This window comes from Malurus melanocephalus, unplaced genomic scaffold, assembly GCF_030028575.1.
Source record: "Malurus melanocephalus ecotype Western Australia unplaced genomic scaffold, MMel_1.1 scaffold_22, whole genome shotgun sequence".
Classification (NCBI taxonomy): Eukaryota; Metazoa; Chordata; class Aves; order Passeriformes; family Maluridae; genus Malurus; species Malurus melanocephalus.
The window spans coordinates 3,117,138-3,142,022 of NW_026623254.1; the positions used below are offsets into that span (position 1 = coordinate 3,117,138).

Here is a 24,885-nt window from a genome sequence, read left to right on the forward strand (position 1 = left end):
TTACTTTTCAAACAAGTTGGTGTTTCTTAGCTGTGCTGCTTTCGACATTTCTAACATTTTAAGAGCTTTGGTATGATGCCCTGAATCCTTTAGCAAATCAAATGCTTACTTTCAAATGTTCCCATCTCTCAAAAGAGAYGTAAGAATCAGCTTTGTGGAGGCTTCTGGCTGTGAGATCAGATACTCACGCAGCCAATTGCAGCATCTCTAATGAGGACATCTCTAATGAGCTCTAATTATCTCAAGCTACTTTTATTGCTCCATGGTTTGCTTCTGCTCATCCAAGAGCACACATCCACTTGTAAGAATAAAGTCTAATAAATTATGCCAACAGAAAAATAAAATAATTWAAAAAAAGAACATGTCTAACAACAGGTTAAGCCTGAGACAAGGACTGGGAAGGACAAGATTGCTCAAAGATAATATGCTACAACACAAACAAATGTTCAGAAARCTTTTCTCTCCCCTCAGTTGAAAAAACAAAAGTATTTATCATCTGAGACATGATTCCACTAAAAATCAGATAATTACTCAGAATTTTGTGATTCCTGCATGGGAAAAAAGGTACACAAGCTTCACCATGCTGCATTTAAAAAGAGCAGGATTTGTATGGGRGTGTATATACATTCATATTATATATATATTAATATGTATTAATATATAGTAATATATATTAATGCCAAGAACAATCAACTACTATGGAAGAAACAGATCTTGTACAAAATACCTGAAGAAATAAGGTTTTCATCTCTGAATGGCAGCAGTTCATGTGCYGATTTGTTTTAATCTCAGAAACAAGTGACAGGAAGCATCAGAATAAATGTGTGGCCCTGTATTCTTTGGAATCCACATCAACATATAATTAGAAGACCATCTGTTCACAAAATTTAACCACCCAAGGTAGCTGCTACCTGATCATTTGATAAGAAGGATGAAAAAAATCCATCAAGTTAATGTCACGCATACTGTCTCATGTGGAAGGCTGCATCTGTGAAATGTTTTAGACAGTGAAAGACTCTCCAGTGAAGTGCTTGTTCCTCCATAGAGCTGCTCGTGGGAACACAAGGACACAAAACGTATTGGCCAGAAAAAACTGCAACCATACTTAGCTTTGATACAGATACCAGCGAGGCTTAGTTAATTTTGGACTACCATTTATTACTTGCTTGTTTTTCCAAAGCCAGGCTGTCACCCTTCTTCTCTCTCCAGCCCACTGAAGCAGGGGAAGGAGGGGAAGAGAAGAAGTAGGAAAGGGTACCAGTGCAGAAGCAGAAATCTGTACAACAGTACAGAACCTGATTACAGTGCAGATATCATACAGGAGCAGGCATTAAACAAAGCACCTCAAAGTGAAAATTATTCTCCACCTCTCTGCTATGTTTGCAAAGCACTGAAAAATATYTTTTTATTTGACAGCTGATGTCCATTTCTTCCTTCCTCCCTCAATAAAAAGTGTATTTTCATTGTGCTACACATTAAATTCAAAAAGTCATCACCCAATGACCTGATCTTATTTTTCATGCTTGCAATGAACTGCCCAACATTGGTAGAAAACTATACACTGCCTTTAAACTCCTTTTGATGTAGTAGAATCAAACTGTGGAAGAACCTGTCTCCAGTCAGTTGCTCAACCTTCTTGACTTAATACTATTTGTTTCCCAAAATAGTGATGATGATCATTAGATTTTAAACCCAATCTTTACAGGAACTTCCTGCAGCACAGAGCAGCAAGGACTTAACTTTTCTCTCTCAAAAATCCCCTTTTCAAGGGGATCCTGGACCAGTAGCTCCAACCACAGAAGAGCAAAAGCAGCCCACTGCTAACACACTTTAATCATTAAAATAGCAGAAGGAATACGAAGTAGTACATAAATTAATTTTAAAACGTTGTATACAGCTCAACAAATAGCTTAAAAGCAACAAGCATCAAGCTCTTTAGGTTTACTGATGATTGTACATTACTTAGCATTCCAGTTTACAAACGAAGCTGCTAAAATTAAACTGAAGAAGGCAGTCACATGGTATTTATTCCTGTAACTGTTATACATAAGTTTAACTCCTCTGATTTCTTAAGCAATGATCACTAGAAAAAAACCTTTATGGTGTTCTGTGCAAATATTTAGGCATCTGATCACGCTCAGATCACACTTTTGTGGAGCACACATGCAATACAAGACTATTTTATGCTTTTGGGGGGATTGGGTTAGTGGGGTTTTTTGGGGGGGTGTAGTTTGGGATGTTATGGGYTGKTTTTTTTTTTTCTTTAAGAATACAATCTCTTCCTACAGTAAATCCATAAGAAGGCCTTCTTAATGAAGGTGAACCGACAAAAATGCAAATTATTATGAGATGTCTTCTAATACTGATCCAGATATGGACAAGAGATCCTTCCTTTCTTTTCTTTATATGGTTTAAATGTCAATATTGACTTAGCAATGSCAAAACATGATGTATATTGGAATGCCTCAATTTTCCCAAACAGTGCAGAAGTTTTTAGTGTTTAATCCAAGGTTATTAATAAAAGAAAAAAAAAAGTAAAGTTATCTCAGGATAAATAAAAACAGACTATTTAACATTCTTTGCAAGCAAAACCATCACTAAATCAAGGAGGTTTTTTTGTGATCTAAGATTTTTAAGTTCAGTGGCACTTTGCAAAACCTTGATTGCTGTTACCTGCTTCTCAAGGGTGCCAATATAACCAAACACCCYTTTTCTGCTTCACAGCCCAAGGGTACTGCTACAGCAAGCACWAAACAAATCACGTAGATGTAACAAATGGTATCACCCCAGAAGGAAACTAAATACACTTTGTCCTTGTATTTTTTTCCACTACAGATGGTGACTCTGACCTTTCCAAGAGAACCCAATAGCAATCTGAAAATACTATGCAAAAACATAATTATGTAGACCTTGTGGGTTATGAAACTAAGTTTTGCTGAAAAGACTTTCTTTTCAAGGTCTACTGATGGTTATCTTCAGACAAAAACTGAAGATATAATTATGATCCGATACTTAGCAAACGCAGCCATTTTTCCATGTGTTCAACAGATGACATCAAAAATTATAAGGAAGAAGTATAAAGCACTACCCATTCAAAGGAAAAGGTAGTGTAATCCTCAATACCTRTGTTACTTGCAGACAAGCAGCTGTAATCTGATTTCTGTTGAGGATTTTAAGTCACCACAAATCACTGTTACTGAAAACACTGGTTTTCATTGTGCTCACTAAACACAAGTGCACACAAAAAATTAATTCAAAGGAGTTATATACTGGAACATGTAGAGCACACCAAGTTTATTCCCTTATTCCCCTCCTGCCACCTGAGCCTAAAGCATCATTTCACAATGTTTCTCTCTTCAATTACAACTTCAGATAGTTGGCATGACTGCTCTTTATGAGTTACCCAACTCATGTACCACTTTCAGAGTACAGAAATGTCCCCTCTAAACTGTTTTGGCCTCTAGCTCTTATCTCAGAATACAGATACATAAATGCAAATTTTTATCCTAAATACAGAAGTTCCTCTGTATTACTAACATATTAAGCATTAAATGGACTGTTAATGAGATCTGAGAAAGTGTATTTCACTGAAAAAAAACCTATTCTTTCCAATTAACAGGTTAGTCACAGCAGCCCTATCTGCGGATCATCTTCAAATCCATGAGACTTCCTAATACCACCAAACTCAAAAGAGTTTAAAAAAAGTTCTATTTCAGTTTTTGGTCCTGGAGGCATACATGAAGATTGACGTAAGTACTATCAGCACAAACACAATCTTTTTTTCCATGGACTGGCAGTTCCACCTAAAGTGCTCCTCTCATTTTCACTTGGATCAATACCAGGTACAGTAAGGCCGACACATGAGAATATTGGAATTGGCATTCAAAAGCTGTACCATCAGCAGAAATTACCTATAATATAGGGGCACCWCTGCACTATTGCCATCATCTGTCATTGTTAACAGTTCACTGGGTGACTAAGAGGAGGTCTTGCACAGTTTCCACCTACCTAACTCATACTTTAGAAAGCAACAACACTTAAGAGAAAAAATTACTAACTCCAACATCACAAATACGATAATGCTGAAAGGAACGGTTTCTAGAGAAATACAGTATTACAGACAAGACACTTCAGGAATATTTATACTAAATGGTGGAATAACACACTGCAACCCTAGTTAGGAGTCTAATACCTGAACCGTCTAAATACATACTAGAGAAAGAAATATAGCAGGAAGMGTCTGCTCTAAGTTCTGCAGAATTTAGAGTAATCCCTGCTCCAGCTTAACAGCAAAAAAAGCAGTTAAATTACTAAGTTCAACAGCACCACTGACGTCACACGTTTTATTACAAGCTGCTTTTAAGTTGGTAGTATTCCCCTTATATGTTTAATGGATCAAGTAGAGACCAGCTGTTCAKCCTATGCTACAGCTCAAAGCAACCCAACGTGGGACACAAGGAGCATTGGGGAATACAGATAAGCACACAAAGTCTAGTTTTATTTCCCTTAAGAAGTGAAAAAAGACAGAACACAGAGTGTTCTCTTGGGTAATGAGACAATAATTTTTCAGGTTGCTACAAAGTGCTGCAACTTGATAAATGCTTCAGATTCCAAGCACTCTTGAGGAGGTTCTAAGTTACTCTAAAAGAGAATTGAATTATAATTTCATGCTGGAACTGGGGAAAGACAGAAGCAACCTTAGAGCTGGCAGCATTCTAGAGAGCCAACAGGCATCTGCCATCGAAGGAATTATTTAAGTGCAATGCTCTGGGATACAGAGAATGCCTTAAAGCAAGGCCTATAGAACTACATATTACACAATCAAACACCCATAATGGAAGAAAGCTTAGTTTTCTATCAACTAATAGCTAACTCAGAATGGGACTAGTAATAGAATAACACAGCACTAAGACATATCAATTCTTTTTTTATACACAATTGAAAAAAAWTTAATCAATGGACAAGTGAGAACTAATCTGATTTTCAGAGAGAGAATCTACTCAATTAGAAGCCCAGCCAGTCTCATAACAGCAGCAGCCAAATCATTTAAGAAGTTAACACATGGAGAACCACATTTTAAAAAGTGAGATGCTCATTACACACTACCAAGAAATGGCAAGTACTTCTGCCTCTGGAGAAGAATGCCGGTGAAATGCTGGAGTACATCCATCACACTTCTCCATCAACAACAAAGTACAAAGTTCTTCAAATGCTTACCCTAAGGAAGGTGAAATTCCTTTCAGAAATATTTTCTAGGTTAAACTCTCTGACTCAGACATCCAAGGTCTCTAACCACAAAAGACCACAGAAATGCATCAAAGTAAAAAGATGTTTTCAGCAGTACCACACTATTTTAGCTGAAACATAAATCTGATCTTAAAAGTAGATCAGTCGAATGTGGGAAATTTCAATGCAGGGCGTTAGACTCCAAATTTGCATTGCCCTACTTGTTTTAAGGCACAAGCACCTTGTCATAAGCAAGTTTCAACTGAGAGGAATTCCTCTATCCTTGAGTTTAACATCACCCCACCACTGCCCAGGTTTTTAGGCAAATTATTTCTATCACAGTGAAAAATATACTCACTGTCTTTCCCTTCCTCTTCTGGCTTCTGATGAAGAGGTTTCCAGGGAAACTTTAAACCACACACACTAAAAAAAGTTATTTTTCAACTCAGAAAAATACAGCTCCCACTAAAGCATGCTGAGGAGCATGATACCATGCCAAAACCAAGCTCCTGTTTACTGGTTTCATCAATTCCTCCTTGAATATGCATGGGTTTGCATAATTGAGCAATCATCTGCACTTTCCTCTTGGCTTCTTGGAAAGAATGATTGGTTAACTAATCCTCTTTGCACTGAAAACCATCATGTTTTTCAAGGATCTATGTTAACTACAGGAATACTTTCCATGTTTGGTTTTGAGCTCTTCAAAGTGAGATGCCAATAACAACCCCCATTTATGAAAAGAAAGGATTTTCTGTCTCTCCAAGATCAGTAACAAATGTGCATGGCATTCTCAGTATCATATCCAAGACATCCTCCTACCTGATGCCCTAAGAGGAAAAGTAAAAGAATGTGCCTGCCTCAGGACAAGTGGTGTGCTCTTTAATCTCCCCACTCATTCTCTGAGCTTCACTGAATCCAGAAAATTTCTTCATCAATAAGAAAAAAATGGAAATCAATAAGCAAAAAATGGAAATCAACAAGCAAAAAAAATGGAAATCAACAAGCAATACATTTATTTGCACATGTTCCCAAGAAACAGGAAAGAAAACCCAAAGATACCAGTGCATTTACTCACTGAAGGCTGAGGTAACAATCAACCAGGGCCCCGGTACTTTTAACCAAGCAGCAATTCAATCACTCAAGCTGAGGTGACAAGAACAGTAATACAATCAGGGACAATCATGTGTGTAGGAGAATAAAGAGCCATGACCACAGGAAAGAGATTGAGATGACTATCAGATAATGGCATGAGTCAGCCAGCATCTTGGCTCCATTTTTAACAACACAACTGGTCTGAGATAAACTTTATATAAAGCACAAGCACTGCACGTGCAAGAAGTCTTTAACATGAGTATTTCAGCACATCACTTCTAATAAAGTCTAAAACTCCTGTTCCTAAAATTACACTGGAATTCATTTTAGAAGGAGGCCGAATAGGTAATGAAGGTATTTTTCTCGTCCCCCAAAGGATCTGGGAAACTCCTTGCTGAGAGTCTAAACAGAAAAGTCTATTTAATTACTATTAATTTCTTCAGTTTAATTTTTATTAATTTAATTGTCTATTTAATTAATTAGAAAATCCTATTAAAGTGATCTTCCACATAAAGGGCCGAAGTGACCAACTCCAAAAGGCTATAGAAGACACAACCAATTCAGAATTTAATTAGAGCACACTGTTCGCTAACTATAATCTATTAATTAGCATTCTTAGTTTTCACAGCTTAATGCAATAATACCTCTTTACTTTTAAATTGCACCCTTCTTTTTGGACCAAAGTTATACAAATCTACCAGTGTGGTAGTAATTACAGTGACTGCCTAGAAAACAGCAGCCTAGAAATATCTGTAAATGTTTAATTAGGGGATRAAGGAAAGACAAGGAAAAAAAAATCTAAGACAGAGGAATCACTGTTCTCTCATGTATTCACATTTAGCAATTGCTTAATCCATTCTAAACCATACATTCACTCCATTTTTCTTGAAAGATTTACAAAGCATCCTCAAATGTCAAAACCAATTTCAGAAAAGATCTTATTGTATTCCAAGGCATTCTCTTTAATATGAAAACAGGGCTAAAAATGAAAAGAATTTGGGAAATAGAAGACTTACCKGCAACTGAAGTACAAAGAACACCAGAAACTTGAGCAATCGGTAGTCCAGATATTTGTTACCCTGGTATTGCACCATTATAACTAGTATTTTCATTACATTACTCCTTCTAAAGAAATCCTACCTTAGCAATAAAAATTATTTAACTTCATGTTTTCTGCTCTCCAAAATGACCTAAGTAAGTGAACACAAAATGTCACACTCCTTAACAAATCCCACACTGTGATACTTGCCATTTGGTAAGAATACAGCTATAAAGCTACATGACAAGTTCATTAAATTATTTCACACTATCTCAGGAAAAACTACTCACTTTCTTCAACTCAAGCTCTTTAAAAAGTGAAAAGAAAAMTGCAGACAGGTTCAGTGTAGTAGACTAATCACTACCCAAAAGTAATTTACTATTTAAGACAGCCTACCTGGAAGCAGAGTACACATCAAGCATAGCCAGCATGACCCTTTTCCTCCAGCAGTTTCCCTCTCTCCTTCACCTTCTAAAGCAATCTTACAAAAAGCATTGCCTAAAATAGCAACTATACCTTAAAAGCTAAAAGARCATGGTCATACTTGAATTACGGAAACGATGTCAATAAGCTTGCTTGGAAAGCTCAACAGGAAAAGTAATTTTGTCATGACAAAGGCTGACTTASATCTCAGGGAGCCTTTGGAATTGGACACTGGGCCTGTTCTCTCTAACAATAATGAATTTTTTTTACCTGAGAGTCCAGAGAGATGCTGAACTCACATTTGTCTAGAAACAACTAAACAAGAGGACACTCATTCAAAGACAAATATTTACTAAGGCAGTAAGAAGGTCTAGGTGGGACAACATTAAGAAAGCTTTTAATCAGTAGAACWGACTACAAAGAGACCTCAATTTTAATCAACCTCTTTGTTTCATGTTAGTTTGGAGATGCTTTTAAGATGCACAAGACCAAAGACCTAGACTCTGTTCTTCTGCCTATTCTGTAACTGGCCAGACCACTACAAAGAAAGGCGTAGGGTGTTTTATAATAGTTGCATAACAAGACATGCAGAGTTTATGATAAAAGAATAGATGAGCATGTATTAAAGTGTTACTTAAATCTAACTAAGAATAAAATTTATATCTGTTTGTAAAAACTGCATGTCTGGAGGTTTTAACTCTAAAGTATGACCAAAAAAGTCATAAAGTGTAACTTTAACTTAGTTTTTAATGGCAACCTGTCAACATTCAGCAACAGTTCAGTTACATTTAGGATCAGCAGTTAGTACATTCCGCAACTCAGAAAATGCTTCAAGAGGTAAACAGCACAGAAATATTAATTACAAACAGAATAAATAGTTTCAAAAAGAAGCTGAGTGGTTACCATCAGCCCTAGGGGGAAAAAACTCAGATGACACCCAGGGAAAAACGAGCACTCAAGGTGGTTTACCAGTCTGTCCAAAAACATTTTAAAACAGGCTTGCAAATGGAAAACATGTCTTAGGCATAGCAATTACCCAAGAAAAGCGCCAATCTAATTTAGCTGCTCAAATGTGACAYGCAAGTTTATTAAAGTAATTTAATCATGCTACCACACTAACACAGCAGTGACATTAGATGACAAACCTGGTTTTCTTCTTGCAAAACTCTGTATTGCTCCTTCCAAATGGTGATTTTTGAAGCTTCATCTTTCCTCAGAGCTCTCTCCTTTTTTAGCTCAGGACTCCAGAAGGTCTTGATGCTGTTCATGGAAGAACTCAGCTTGCTTTCTTTCACCTCCACATCCTTGCGAAGCAGATCRTTTTCCCTCAGCACTTCTTTGAGTTGCGTCTGCAGATCCATGATGGTGTTATCCCTGGCCTGGCGCAGCGAGTGAGGCACAGTGGATGCCATGCTCACTGGMGGGAGATGGTGCTCTCCAAACGCAATCGTATCACTGGCAACTCCACTACTGGCAATGTTAGGGCTGCTGCCCATCGCAGTCATCCGGACACCGTAAGGCAGCCGTCCCCCCGACCGGCCCAAAGTCATGGTGCTTTTTGGGGTGTCCGCACCCACGTTCTCATGGTCACTTAGGTACATAGGGCCAGACGTAGCATAGGCAGCATTTAAGGACTGAATATTTTCCATAGAAAGGGTTTTCCCACTGCCACCCCCAGTACTACTCCCAGAGCTGCCTCCTGTGCTGTTGGTTCGACGATGGCCCAAGCGAGGTGACCGCGGCAGCCTCGGTGAACGCCCTGGGCTCTGGGTGCTCGGCTCCACCTTGCCCACRGAACGAGCACTTCCATACATGATTAAGCTGGTGGTGTGAGGCAATCAGTGATAGGCAAAAATCAGGAATGAGAGAATTCCTGTTAAGCTCTTCAATGGTTAGAAGTCAACTTAAGGCCAATCACAACTTGTAACAGATCAGGTTGTCCATTTTTGAAGTCACGTGCTCACGATGTTCAGGACCATATCTGTATCAATAAGAATAACACATTAAAAGCTGTATCAATAAAAAGAATGCTTTAAATACCTAGTTTATCACCAAATATTTGTCCCACCTTAGAATAAAGTATATTTACTACCTTTATACTTCTGCAGTATTTTTCAATTGACACAAACAAAATAAAGCAATCTTTTATTTAAACTCTAATATTTAAACTCAAAAAAGAACTTCTATTCTTGCTTTTCTATTGTTACAGTATCATAATAAAGGGGCAATGAAGAGAGAACCCAACAATTTTCAAGCCATAATTTTGTTGGTCATGACAAAACCCTTCAGAAGCCATGTAAATCTTTTTTCCTATTTCTAACTAGCCCTAATGCTTTACCTGTTGCCTTTCTGAGTAAGAGAGAATCAAAATTTAAAATCATTCAGTAGTATTTCTTTCCTCCAAGCACTGCCAGCTTTCATAGGACATGGTTTCTAAACCCTTGTGCTGTGAAATCATCCTGCAAATGGGAAGGCAGGATGGACTGAAATGACTCTGACATGATCTTGACCAGCWGGTTCCACTAGCATTGCTGTCAGCCCTACTTCAAACACAGAATCAGAACCAAAAGTARGAATAATCATGAAATCATTAGTGACCACATGACTTAAGCACAGATGCAAATCTGAAAGAGTAACAATGTCGTAGCAATGAGACCAACAAGGTTAAGAGATTCACAAGAGAATCTCTCTCAACAGAAGAATCCACTGAAAACTGCTTCTAGACTCACATTTAGACTGAGAGAAAACAAAACTTAAATCTTTGCTCAGGTTAAGAAAATATTTTAATTGAAATATACRTCTCATTAACCAGCTGAGATTAATTCCATTAAATAACATTTCATCAGCAGGGACCTCTTAAAACACAGAASAGTAAAACATCATCATGTTGCTGTGCCTTCTCCCCTCTACTTTTTCTTTAAATAAGGAATCTAGTGGCACATGCAATAAAATCCCCTRTTTTTGGAGTGCAAGATGATGCTGYTGTACGAGTGCTACAGGTAACTCTTCAGCACAGGGACTCTGGGCTGGGATCACAGTTAAGAATAAACATCTATTAGAGAAACAAGAAATGTAACTAAACTACCACACTGTAGAGCTTATTCCACTATACATTCATTTTTTTCCCAGCTGTTTTTTTCCCAGTGTGAACTATTTCATGTTACTGTTGGGCTCAACTGAAATCCAAACTAGAACATTGAAAAATTCCTTATCCCATTAGATGAAAGAATACCAGTAAGTGTCCAAAAATGCAGCAGCATCTTATATGTCCCAACATCTTTCCTTTCACACCAGTTTTTGTTTATCTGCCCCTTCTGCTCAGAAGTCAGGTTTGCCAGGGATTAGGAAACAATTTCTTCAAACCCTATAGCATGTTTGTGACACAACTGGGCAAACAAAGATTAAGTTTAAAAGAAGGATACATTAAAACAAGAAACTGCAGAAATACTGCAAGTGGGTGGAGGCAAAGAGACCATAAAATAGTATTGCAAAAAAATACTGGAAAAGGGTAGAAAGAAAAAAAGTAAAAATTATGAAAATAAAGCAGTTTTCCTTTTGGAATGAAAGGTTAGTATAGGAAAGGATACAACGAGAAATAGTCCTAGGATGTTTAATTTAAACTTTAAATKGAAAACAAGATCAGGGTAAGCCAGCACTTTGTCATTTTCACACAGTTTCCCAGATGATACAATGGCATGAGTAATTTTACAGACCTTATGGATTTGATACTGCTTTGTGAGCAGTTCTCAAGATGTTCAAGGGCTTACTCTATTTTTTTAATATGACAAGAAAAGCTAGCAACAATAAAGCTACAGAATATTTTAGAGCACATATGTAAAGGAGAACAGGCCAAGGTAAAAAAGCCACCAGCATTAATTGAAATTATCTACCAAAGCAACACCTACAGATGTATTTTTTTAATGCAAGTTACAATTCTTCCAGTTCAACTACATATCCTTATGCAAAACAGTACAGAAATATAAACTATGTAACAAAGTCTACAGTGTTCCACTGAAGTTGCTTCAATAAGCAAGACACTGTGCCCCAGATCTTGAAGAAAAACACTTCTTCCAAACAGAAAAGCTATTTYAGACTAGTCTCACTGTTTGAGATATCAAAATGCTAAAAATGCTGCTGTGACACCACTTGAGCACTCAAAACAAGTCAGATATGATTTCTTAGACACTAAAGTACATTCCACCGAGAGCTTGCATTCATTAGGATTCTCTTGAAAATTAATCMAAATCACAGCACTTAATTCATTTGCTAAAAACTCACCACAGTAAATCAGGGCAAACACTCATTAACAGCTCTGGATGAGTTTAACTTGAACCAAAAGATTAGACTTATGTGCATTTCAGTTAAAGGACTTTACCCMAAAACACTGAGTTTAAAAGTTGCTACACAGAAATATCACCTGGTAAGGTCCTTAACACATCAGAGAAGCTCAAAAGTATTTAAATAATTTCTAATGAGTTCCTCACCCTCAACGTGGAAAACCACAGAACTGCCTCCTCCTTGCACCAGCAAACATTTTGTTAAACTATTAATGCTTTCCAGTAAACAAAAGTGGCCAATAACCCTGACTAAAAAGCAGCTTCCCAGGCAGCAGAGAGGAGCTGGTACCACAGCAGTGCTGTGCAGGAACCATCCTCCATTATCCTGGGCAGGCAGGGGAGCTCTCATCCACCTCAACTGGAAACACCAGTCCTGCGCTAACTCGGCTCTAAGATTTGYTTCACAGGTAGGCACCATCCCCTCTGCTACTCCGGAAAAATCCAATAATTCAAGCTATGAAAGCCAAGTGCTAGAATTAGCTGTTGATCAGGGTTACGGGAAGGATTCCCAGAGCTGGCATTGCTAAAACTCAGGGAGAAGAACTCTGCTATTGCTGCCATGCATCACACTGCACTTTTTTTCACACAAAAGCAGTAGATAAAGAAGAAAAATTGTCTTTGGAAACAAGCAAATGTGACCTTCCAGTATTTTTCTTGAAGSTTTCATTGCAGCAATGTTAGACTTCAAAATTGAAAATATTCCAAATATTAACTAAATACATCMTTCCACACATGCAGCCAGTTTCACAATTTCCACTGACACAGATTTGCCACAGTTAGAAATGAAAAAAATGTTACAAGATAAATCTTAACTTTTTTTCTCATTTTTTTTCTAGTAGCATTTATCACTGGCCATATCACTTCATTGTAGAAGCAGATATTAATACAAATCACACTAGAAAAAACAACCTTCATCCTGGAAACAGCAAAGCCTGGAAAGTGACAAAAAATCTTTTCTTTTTTGCAATACCAATTAGTCAGGAAGAAGAAAGAATTCCAGTTTCCTCCCAGAGCCGATGCAAAAGTAAATTGAAGATTTCTTTCAGAYAACATCATAACCAGAAAAGTTAGTTTTTCAATAATCTGACCAACACTAGCATTTTACTGGGAATCTCACAAGTGTGGTCTTCTTATCTTCCATGAGGCCAGCATGCAGCACTGTTACTATTTTCCTCTTCTACTAAGACTCTAAATTTAGTCACAAATAAATCATCCCTTAACCTTACAAGATGGTGGTAACCACAAGGAACACTGTCCAACTGCGAACATCTGAACCATCTTCCCTTTGCAAATTCTCCTGTAGAATTCAAAAACYTTTGTTCTTTCTGCCAATATAGAAACCTTAACCCAAGTTTACAAAAAAGCCCCTAGAAACTCTAAACATAAAGAGCTTAAAAAAACAAAACAGCCAAATCCAGTGCTAAACCATTTTTCCTCAAGACAGCTTGTATAACTTTACAATTATGAAACAAAATTCTCTTGTTTGCTGGTCATAAAGAGAACAAAAAATTCAAAGAACATTCTATATGCAAGCCAAATAAAAAAATACTAAAAATTCACATCAGGCCAAGTAAAAACTTTATATACACATTTATATTTGTATATATTTAAATTGGCATAGCACCTTCGCAAGCACAAAGACCTGACCTGCTTTAGCCTGAGCTGAAAATGCTACCTAGTGATTATGGAAAAACTGGAAAGAAGGACTGCCAGAAAAAGAACAGGCAAGAATTACACAATATTGTAGAAAAAGGTTTGAAATAGGACAGTTATGAACACATTTTCTGTATAAAAATTTTAAAATARGTAACAGCACATCCTGCTTCAAGTGCCAGCTAAGAAAAATGTCTTCTCAAATCACAGGTGACTGTCCAAAAACACCTAGAGACAGACACCATTAACTGTGGGAAAAGTTTATAACCTGGCAGCAGCCATTGAAATGTATTGAAGTGCAGCCTGTGGCAACTAAAATCCACCTGTTTCATTACAACAGCCCAGTCCTAGGCAGTGAAAAGCAATAGAGAACCCAGCTTCCCTCAAAATAGCAAAGAAGTTACAAATCAAATAAGTATAGTAATATCCAGACCCACTCATGATGGAAATGGTAATTCAAAGCAGGCCAAAAGCTGGGAACTCCTGGATCAGGGCTTGCCATGCTGAAAGAGCAGTAAAAAGCCACCTGCACAACTTCATGCGGGAAATTAYGAGATGAAAGAGGGCAGGAACAGAAACATGAGCCTTGTCAAAAGATCTGGTGATTTTCAATACAAGAGTTATATTGGGGWGTAGCAGAAATGTAAGAAATGCTGGAAGGATTGCATTTATATCAAACTTCAGCATAAGGAATCCAGTAAAATGTGTTTACCAGTGCTGTCACATTCACCCCCTACAACTAGTATTTGATGTGAACCAATGGCTCAGAGAGCAGGTGTTCCTGGCTACAGCTGACAGAAAACAGAGGATTCATTAAAACAAAGTTTTGTTAACCTCTGGAAGATCTCTCYGTCATATAAATTAATAATGCCTTTCATATCTCCCCCTACTCCACTAATACCACAAACACTAATACCACAGTAACTGCTTCTAGGTAAACAAGCAACTGAGTACAAACATACTGCAGAAATACAGGAAAAAGTCCACCTTACATTTGATAAAACAAAGAGAATTTTAGAGTAAATTCTGCAGTTTTCAGCAAATCTTCTGAATTGCTTTGCTGCAATTTCTGTTCAGGATTGACACGAGCTGACAAATTGCAACRTCTAGGGAGACAATTCCTTAATAGCATCGCTGCCTCATAGTTAGGAATGGGGCAGTGGGATCACAGACCAGGAAGGCAAATGCATCTGACAGCCCAGGGAGCCTTCTAGTGCCTCTCAGCAGCAGCCTGGAAGCCATGGATCCAACTTCCAGAAGCCAGAACTTCCTTGCCACACTGAATCCTACCTGCACAAGGAAAGCTTTGAATGTCAGTTTTATAATAAAAGCAAAGTCAGCCTTTTACAAGAGGCATCTTAATCTGATAAAAGACTGTAGCAGACACATTAGACTTCATTAACAGAGGTAGCAATTGTTCCCTTTTACATAATTCACAGCCGAATAGTAAAAGGCAAGTAAGTATGACCAGATTACACATCAGGACATAGACTGCAGAGGAGACAGAACAGAGGGGAGGGCAGGTAAGCAAGATGGAATTAAAAAAAGAAAAAAAGAAAAGCTTAAATTCCAATAAAACCCTGCCAGGTATCTTTCCCCTGGAATCCAAACAGTGGGTATAAGAATTGACAGAATTGACATGACTCACAATAACTTAGAGATGTGTTAACCAAGAGAAAAAATTAATTCCTGTTACTTCCCAGTCCAAATCACAGTTACAAAACCTATGGATGCTACGTTATTTTATACAGAAAGTGTGAAGCCTCTGTCTCCTAGGGCTATTTTGTAGATTTTAGGTTTAACTAGTTCTGGAAGGTAAGAAGGCTCACTACATTTCAAGTTAAATTAATGATTATTACACACAACAAKGACAGAAGAAAGTTTACTCTGCAAACTGTTTGCAAGCCAGCCAATGCTGGACACAAGGCATTGAACCCACGGAATTTAGTGCTGTTTATCAAAATGTCCTTGTGGCCTTGACAGCAAGAAAGCAAAAAGGATTCATGAAATTAAGGAGCGAGACAAAAAACTAACTTTTCGTATTAGGATTGATTCGTATTCCTAAAGAGCACATAATAGATGCTGAAGCACTGCCATCTGTTTATATCCAATCATTTTTAAAAGCTGGGGGGATGGTAGTGCTGCTGGTGTTTATTTTATATTTTTTAAATTAAGTTCACCCACTTGCACATCTGCCAGGTTCACTGCATGTAGCAAAGTCTTTGTTCTGTCTCACCAAACACAAGATGTGAATTGATATTCTCCCTCATACACACAGAGAAATCTTCCCAGAAATGCATCTCAAAAATCCCCAACAATCCTCAGGTGACTTTGACATATTGAAAAAATGTTTTGTAAAAGGCAGGTCATCAACCCTGACCCTAACAGTTTTAGGGGAAAAAGCCAGCATTCATTTGTCAAGGGAGTGTTTTGTTTCTWAACATAAAGTGACATTCCTGTTAAAAGCTTTTTACATTTGGAAKGTTAGCATAAATGGCACCCATTCACATTAAGTGACCACAGAACATGCAAACATCGTGATTCCCTGTCCTTTTTAGACACCATTCTGTTTCCCTTCCTACAAGGTATCCAATCCAGAAAATAATACCTGAGAGTCTGTAAATGAAAGAGCTAGAAATATTCATCAGCTTCTTAGTTAATTTGTCTCCCACAAGTACACAGTTCCTTTCATGGAATCTACTTGCTCAACAAGACATAAGACAGAACATGCTCTGCTCTACTCTACAGAAGCTTCTTTACAAAAGCAGTTTTAGCTGACATCAAGTTTTATTTCTTATAATACCCTTACGTCCTGATACAAGCATAAAGRGTCTGCTGTGACCACCACAGCTCCATTCCTTTCTATCTCCTTTTCCCAAAAACAAAATCACCAAAAAAGAAAAGCCTACTATTATTATAATAATAAATACATCTATTTCTGTTAAACCTTTATTTACTGATATTTATATAATTTTTCTGATATGGCATTTGCTCACAAGGACTTTTTCCTAGAGGTGTGGAGGTTGGCCTCAACTGGAGGGAGAACACAAGGCACTATGGATATTTCTAAAGCTTTACTTTATCTCACTTGTCAGACTTTAATGGYTCTGCTCCCAGTGTACTAAGAGTTAACCTGGTCACCGTTCTTTCTGTTCTGGCTGCTGTGACAGAAATTTTTCTGTCTTCCTGCAGAGACAGGAGCAMACACAGCTTAGCACTACCTGGACATCACACTGGAAGGCTTCCAAGGTGTGGCACAAGCCTCGTACACAGCTCCAGCACCTCTTCTTTCTACAGCTTTCAGGATATCACTGAATCTGTCACAGAATGCTTAGTACATGGAGCAGGTATGCCCATTCTCAATTGCTGCTTCTTGCCTGGATTTACCAGAGCAGACCCTCACAGTCCCTCCCTGCCCTACCTTCTTCATTCTGACATGCATAGAGTCTGGTATGACATGCATAGAATCAGGATTTCTTTTGTGCAATGACTGGGATATATAATTATAAGTTTCTAAATTAAAAGCATATGTGAAAAAAAATCATCATGTGCCATTTTTAAAGGCAAAACACAAAAAGCAACAGGTGTCAGAACATCATTTACATCACACATATCACTTCCTAGTGATAAACTGATTAAATTAACTCTCTTCAATTATCTAGAAGATTGAAGCCCTGTGGATATTAATTTCCTGTCACTGTATGGCTAAAGAGTCTATAGGCTCATTTCAGAGTATAAAGTCAGTTACTGTTCCTCTCTTTCCCACAGGTGGCATGCAACCAACAGCCCACTTCCTAATAGCAGGAACAAAATATTAAAAGCACTAAAGATATTTTTAAAGCCCAGAAGTACCTGGAAGCACTAGTGAAACCATGTAGACAGCCCTCCTAAAGTCAGCATGGGTAACATCACAGCGCAAGGCAAAGCATGCTGCAAAAATTCCATCATAATCTCACCCTGACAACAAAGTTGGGCTAACAATATTGACATAACCCACGTGCTAGAAAACATCACTGTTGCTACATCAGCACTGGATTTTCTAGGATCTCCTGCTCTGCTACTGCCAGTGCATGCCAGTGTAAAACTCTTGGCTTYAACAGGCAGCAATGGAGAGAACCCTCTTCACACAAACTGCTCTTGCAGCAGGATGACCAGTGAGGGTCAAGAACACACATTGTGGGTTCAGTTCTAGTTCTKCTCTATTATTTAAAAAGCTACATGCATCCCTCCATACTGATATTTCTGATCAAACCATACACAGCTAAAACAAACCAGACGCTCCAAATCTAACACAATTCTTCAGTGACTGAGCCAGGTAAGTGTTTTAAGAAAACRCTCATCCAAGAGAGGTTTTCGGGGGAACAGGCTTGAAAACAGAGAGGGGTCAGGGGAGGAGGGATAACAATGGGAGAGTATCCTGCTTCRCAAAATAAGGCATAGCAGCAAGGAACTCACACACTGGTTACAATAGCATGGTGAAATATTTCTATTCATACAGCAGCACATGACTCCTACCAGGAACTGAGCAAATGGCACATTCAAAGAAAAAAAAGAAAGAAAAGACAAACTGTAAAAACCCACTAAATACCAAACACCCCTCAAAAAAAAAAAAAAAAACCAGCCAGGGTTTCGTTAATCACCAAGATTTGCAATTCAGTAAAAGGGAACAAGCCATGTTAATACCAAACCTGCTTTTTTACTAGTCAGGCCATTAGCCACATATCACAAATGAAAAGTTATGTGAACAGAATTTCAAAAAAAMCTCCTGACAGGATCAAAAAGAATGATAAAAATTATGAAAAACACGATGCTTTAATATAGCCCAGAAAGCAGGTTTTGTTCCATTTAGGCTTCTACTAACATCCCAATAGTGATTTAATTAAAGCTAAACTGGTTTCCCAGAAGTGGTGGAAGAAGTTCAAATTATATTGAATATTATGATAAACTCACATTTCATTCAGCAGATCCCAACCTTTTCCTAGGTGCAGCCCCTCCTGCAGCTTGAAGGATTCAGACAATTCCAAATTTCTGGATGATATAGTAGTCATAGACTTGACTATTCTGGGAACTGCTGCTCTGTGATAAAGTTCTGAACTGAACTACATTTAGTACAGCTGTTAACTAAATAATTACTGCTTTCATTACTGAAAAAAAAATCACCTATTTTACTACCAACTCCAGTCACAGCAGCACTAGCAAGGTGGTGATTTCTCTCTTCTCATCCTATTTGAAATTGCTCAAAGSGTGCTGACTCATAACTGACCCTGAACTGGGGCACACATCTGAGCTGCTGCAGTTTCCAACACAAACTCCAGTAACGTGTCAGGCTGTAGCTCAGGAGATGTGTGTTCAGCCACCTACGGCTACAGACGCAATAATCTCAGGGAGCAAAGGAGGGCAGGCAGCTGGTGGAGGTTACTGCTGCAGACATCCTTGCCCAGCTGGCCATTGTTTGAGAATTACAACCCCACAGCCAAGCCAGACAACTTTCTGTGGTTACAGCCTGTTGGATTACAGGTAACAAATTATCCAGCTACAACCACCCTGCATACTTGAACGTGGCCCCCAAAACGTGCTTGGACAAAATGTAAAATACGCTGTTCTTCTGATCAATTCTATTTTTATCCATTTGCTTTCATTCTCTCGGCTCCTATACTGCTTCCCACCACCACCACCTCCATASGTGTTTCTTTACATCTTCGCATCTCCCAGTCTCTTCCGTTTYCACTGGGGCTTCACTTTAAACCATTTCACGCCGTACCAGCACGAACCATAACACGAACTTCCACGGCACATGCAACATGCCAGGTAAAACAAATCGTGGGCTTCCTAACWAACCTTCAGAGCTCACACTAGAAACGAGACAGATGTGCAAGGGCAGTAATTCCTGACACGGCTTCAGGATGGCAGCAGACTCAGAAACAAAGCACCGTGTCAGCTGACGCTGGTTCGTAGTAGATGCAATAAAATACATGAAACTGACCATTGAGCACTCACAGAGAAAACATTAAAAAATCCAACACCGCCACAAGGTCTGGGCAGAMAGACACCGCTCACCATTACCTCAGATGAGGTGACGAAGACAACAAAAGCGTGCGCTTCCCAAGGACAGACTGAATGAGGAGGGGCGGAAAGAAACGGCCGGGAAGGCGAATGGGCAGAGCAGGAATGACCGCCCGTGCGAGGAACAAACCCCACCCGGCCGCGAGCAGTGCCCGGCAGGACGCGGGCCCGGGGGGCGGCCGCGATCCCCGGGGCCGGACCGGGGCCGCCCCGCCCCGTCCCGGGCGGTGACAGCGTGCGGGGCCCGGCGGGGCGAGGCCCCGACCCCCCCCCGACTGCCCCTTCCCTTGGCCGGGCCACAGCCCGCGCACCCCCGGAGAGAGCCGCCCGCGGGCCAGGACCCACCTGCGCTGCAGCTCCGCGGCCACAGCCCCCGCCGCCACAGCCCCTGACCAGCGCGGCGGCWGCTCCCGCAGCTACCGGCGCCCGCAGGCCCCGCCCCGCCCCGGGCTCCCCCCAGCGGACGGCAAGGCGCGTTAACCCGACCCCCCCCGCCCCGAGCGCGGCCCCTTACCTGCCTGTCAGCCCGCGGGGAGGGGACGGCAGGGGACGGGTGGCGGTGGCGGTGGCCGCGCCCGGTGCGTTCAGCTCCGCTCGGCTCCGCTCCGCTCCCGCCGCTTCTCTCCGCCGCTCCCTCCCGCGCCCCCGGCGCGAGACACGCGCAGACCCCGCCCCCCGCCGCCGCCACGCCCCGCCCACGGCGCGCGCGCTCGCCGCGCCGGGCTTCCCTCTGCCCCCCCCTCCCCGTGCGCGCGGGGGGCGTGGCCCGAGGCACCGCCCCCGGCGCTGCGTCACCGCCCGGCCTCGTCCCCTGGGAAGTTTGGCCGCTCTCCGGCGCCGTAGCGCCGACTCCGGGCGGGAACTGCGAACGGGCCGCGGGAGGTATCAGGTACGGCGGGCACGGCCCGGGGGGAGCTGGGGGTCGGGCACAGAACCGGGCACAGGGCACCGAACCGGGCACCGAACCGGGCACAGAACCGGGCACAGAACCGGGCACAGGGCACTGAACCATGCACAGAACCGAGCACCGGGCACAGAACCGGGCACAGGGCACCGAACCATGCACAGAACCGAGCACCGGGCACAGAACCGGGCACAGGGCACCCAACCGGGCACAGAACCGGGCACTGAACCGGGCACAGAACCGCGCCCTCCCCTGCGAGCGGCTGCTGAGCGGCCCCGCCCGGCGGGCGAGGGGTGCGCGCTGGGCCGGTGTTTCCTGAGGGAGCCTCGGGCAGAAAGAGCAACTGACCCGATCAAGAATCCTTCCAGTTCGATTCTTTGTGGATTCAGGGTGTAAGGAGCCAAAAGCAACATTGGGTTCCTTAGYCATTAGTCCCAGGGGACACTAAAGTGAGAGGTTATGGCAAATCGGATAGATCTGTCAGACTACATAAGGAAGGACACTTATTGACATATATATTATSGCTGTTTAAAGTAATATCTTGTTGCAATGAATATAGCTTCTATTATAATTATATTCTATTTCATCTTATATATTATCTATATTATATATTTTATATATTATTGTGTCATTACATTTTACATATTGTAATTACCATTTATATTCTAATTCAGTCTTCTGGCATGTTGATATCCACTGAGGTCTCAATAATCTGAACTTCTTCAACTGTAGAAGCAGAGTCCATTTTAAATTAATTTCTGTAGTGCACATAAGTGCATGCTATAGTATTTAAGCCCTTCTGTCAAGCCAAAGGTATCCCCYCAAAAAAGGGATAATTTATATTGCTGTCTAAAAAGGGAGAAGGATGGAAATAGACACAGACTTGCCCACGCCACAAGTGTTCTGCCAATTTCAAGTGTAAATGATTTTCCATTTAACAATGAGCAACTATCAACCTGGAGAAAAACAGGAAAACAGAGAGCCTGAGAGCTTTAGGATTTTCATCCTAACTTAATTAGTGTGTCAGCTTAATAGGGTCTTGCTGCCGGAAGTGTCATCTGTGCCTGTAATCACCGGGGTTTATGCTCCACCGTTTGACAGATCTCCCACAGTGCTTGCAGAGTTCAGAGGGTTTCATTTCCAGGCTGGATTAATTTCTTGCCTAGTAATTGCATTTGGGAAATCTGCAGGCTTTCTGGTTACAATTGGACAAGCTGCTTTCCCCTATAAGTCCCAAACCATTACTCTTGAGTTTAAAAGCCTGCTGTCTTTGCCTTGCGAGGACTGAAGTGACTTGTACATAAATGATGTGGTTATAAATCAATCTGACAGGCTTTTAGAAAGAAGTGCCCAYGTAAATAATTTATGATATTTGAGTAATACTTCTGCCAGGTCTGGTCTCCAGAACGAGCTCTTTTCTTTCACTCTGGTCAATGTGAAACTCCTTGAAGAGCAGAGCAGATTGTTCACTTTTGGTTTTGTAACTGTGAGGTGTTACTATTTGATACCTGGAAAAGACTTCTGTGACAACATTTCTCTTTTCCTTCAGTCCTTCCCCTTGGTCACTGTTTATTGTTACAAGGCATTGTTTTTTTTTACAGTATCATCAAAAAGATGTTCAGGAGTACCAGTCAATCCCTTTAATTAAATATTTTTTTTATACAGATTGTGAGGTAATGCTAGGAAACTAAGCACTGTGAGAAAAATAAGCAGAATTATACTCTTGGAAAGCACTTTCAATAATACTTCAAATTTAGAATTGTTTGGAATGACTTGTTTCTTAGGATGCTACTGGTGCATTTTTAATTAACGAAACTTTTCTGGACCCTTTGTAAGGCAAAAATTGCAACAGGCGATGGATTTTAAAACAGCAAATAAAATTATGTAGGAAAGGGATGATTGWTACATACCACTGCTATTAAAGAAAATGTTTGGAGGCATAACCAGCAAAATTTGAAAAATATGGAGTCTAAAACACAGCAACACATGTGCTAAAATAAGCAATTTRGACTTGTAATTGTTGGGAAAACAGGTTCCTAAACAACTTCCAACACTGATTTTCACTACATTGATTTTAAATGAASTTGTAGCACTTGTATAAAGGCTGTCATGGCAGGAAACAGCATAATAAGAGGTGAGTTTCTCATCCCATGTTCCAAAAATGCAGGACTTGACCAGGCTGGCTTCATTACAACTGTCAGTTGTGTCCAAATTTTTTTAAATAGGAACACACCCCCAAAAATGCACTGTTACTCTTCACAAATTGTATAAAGGTAAGGAAGAAAAAGCTTTACCCTGAGCTCATTAAAAGGTTATTTGGTAAAAATAACCAGAATTAGTGATTTCTGTTTACTACAGGGAGATAATCATGATCCTAGACATGTCAAGAATAAGCCTAGCAGTACCTGATAAATCAGAGTTCAATTATGCTTTTGGAGCYTCATAGATTCCACTATAATAAGTGRGACTGCATGCAGCTGGCRATMTGACAYGTGCTGCAACTGAGTTGACATTGTCAGTGGTGTTTGTATGCCTTGAAAGCAAATATATTTAAACTACTCCAGGTAGCTCAAACTTTCTATGTTACACTTTTTTTTTTTTCTCTTGCTGCAGAATGTGGCCTGAATGAGTAAGGAGCATTGATAAGGYACTGACATCATCAGAGGCCAGCTGTAGTCTGGTCTAGACACCCAGACTCCTGACCTGCCCCTGCATTTCCATGTTTACCCTATCAAATACTGAGTATCTTTTCCTACTGTTGAAGTTAACAGAACATTACCTCGTTTTTAAGTCATCAAGTTTATTTACCTAGAGATATCAGAAGTCAGAACTGAGGAGTTGTATTGTGTGCWGCTTTTCCACCATCAATTCCACAAGCAATCCTTTTAATCCTTTCCACTCCTTTTAAACTGTGGAGTAGCACAGGCCTGTCTTGGTTAGGAACATGTGCCCCATTAAACTTGGAAGAGGTACCTCAGCTCTGTGTTAGCTAAAGCAGCCTTTGCATAACAGGTAAATCAACTTATAAAATAGTTTGGAGTTCCAGAGGAAGGAAAACTCCACAGAAATATAAAAATTGTAAAGTTTTTTTGTATGTTTTCTTAGAGTAATACAAACCTTGGGTTAAGTAGGTGACATTATCTTTAGTGCTTGCTAAATCASTTGTTGCATGTGTAACTATTTGCTCTTGCTGGGCTCAGTGGAATTGCATTAATTGAAAGAATGTTGAAGATTTTCACTCAGCAMACCAAAGCAAACTTATCAGACAGAGAGGATGAATGAAAAGCCCTCTGACAGTTCACAGTTCGTGTCGAAGTCTTGTCTTAGATTGTGGGATGCTATGATTAATTCCCTGGAACAGCCATGTTCTAGCTGAGCATTACCCAAGCTGTGGTACTTACACAATTCGTGGTATGCAAACTATTCTGAAGTGATGCAAAACTGCCTACTTCCACCTTACATGTCAGAAGAACTGGGAACTGCCACTCCTACCACAGGATTAAAGCACAGTGCAGGGTACAAAAACCTAATTTGTCAAAGCAGAGTGGAACTGACAGGAGAAGACATGATTTAGGAGCAAAATAAATTTTTGAGGACTAATGGACAGAAAAATAGAATGGTGTGTGAAGATGTGTTGATTTAGAAAATTAGAATTATTTCCATACAATCATGGCATGTGAAGGTGTTGCTGCCATAGCCTACATGGTGGCTGTACTTGAACAGATTTAATTCAGGTTTATTTGGTTTATATCCTGCACAGGAATCTGTGTGTACACACACAGATTTTTTTTCTCAGCAGCTTCTCAATTCACAACCACCATGCACATAAATACCTACCTGTGGAGTGCTGTTGAAAATTAATCTTTCATAGCCAGTTTCCACTTTTTTTTTCTTTTCTTTTTTTATGTACATCATGTGTTCAAATTTTGAAAGACAAGATCAAAATATGGTAGTAGTAAAAGCTGTTAAGTTTCTTTACCTGTTCTAATGTTAAAAGGTAATGTTTTGAAGCACAGTGCAGCACCTCTAGTCTTGTGTGGGCTTTTTCTCAGTGACAAGAGAACTTCCTGAGAACATTAGCAGCTGAACTGAAAAGAATGCCCTGTAAATAATAAATAATGGTCCCATTGTCACAGAGATAGTAAATT

The 24,885-nt window shown here is 40.0% G+C and overlaps 1 protein-coding gene across 4 annotated transcripts in view; it reads right to left on the reverse strand.

Annotated features, from left to right (window-relative positions):
* ERC1 (ELKS/RAB6-interacting/CAST family member 1) overlaps positions 1-20,500 on the reverse strand; it is a 269,145-nt gene extending 248,645 nt beyond the window's left edge. For 2 of the 4 annotated variants that reach the window (XM_057390065.1, XM_057390061.1), the window contains exons 1-2: positions 20,348-20,500; positions 8,926-9,761 (exon numbers count right to left, since the gene is read on the reverse strand). In XM_057390065.1, the coding sequence (XP_057246048.1) occupies positions 8,926-9,594 (669 nt within the window). In that variant the 5' untranslated portion in view covers positions 9,595-9,761; positions 20,348-20,500. Of the gene's footprint in view, positions 1-8,925; positions 9,762-19,833; positions 19,907-20,178; positions 20,251-20,347 lie in introns of those variants that run through there. The other 2 variants (XM_057390063.1, XM_057390064.1) reach the window with 2 other exon arrangements.
* Positions 20,501-24,885: the final 4,385 nt, after the last annotated feature.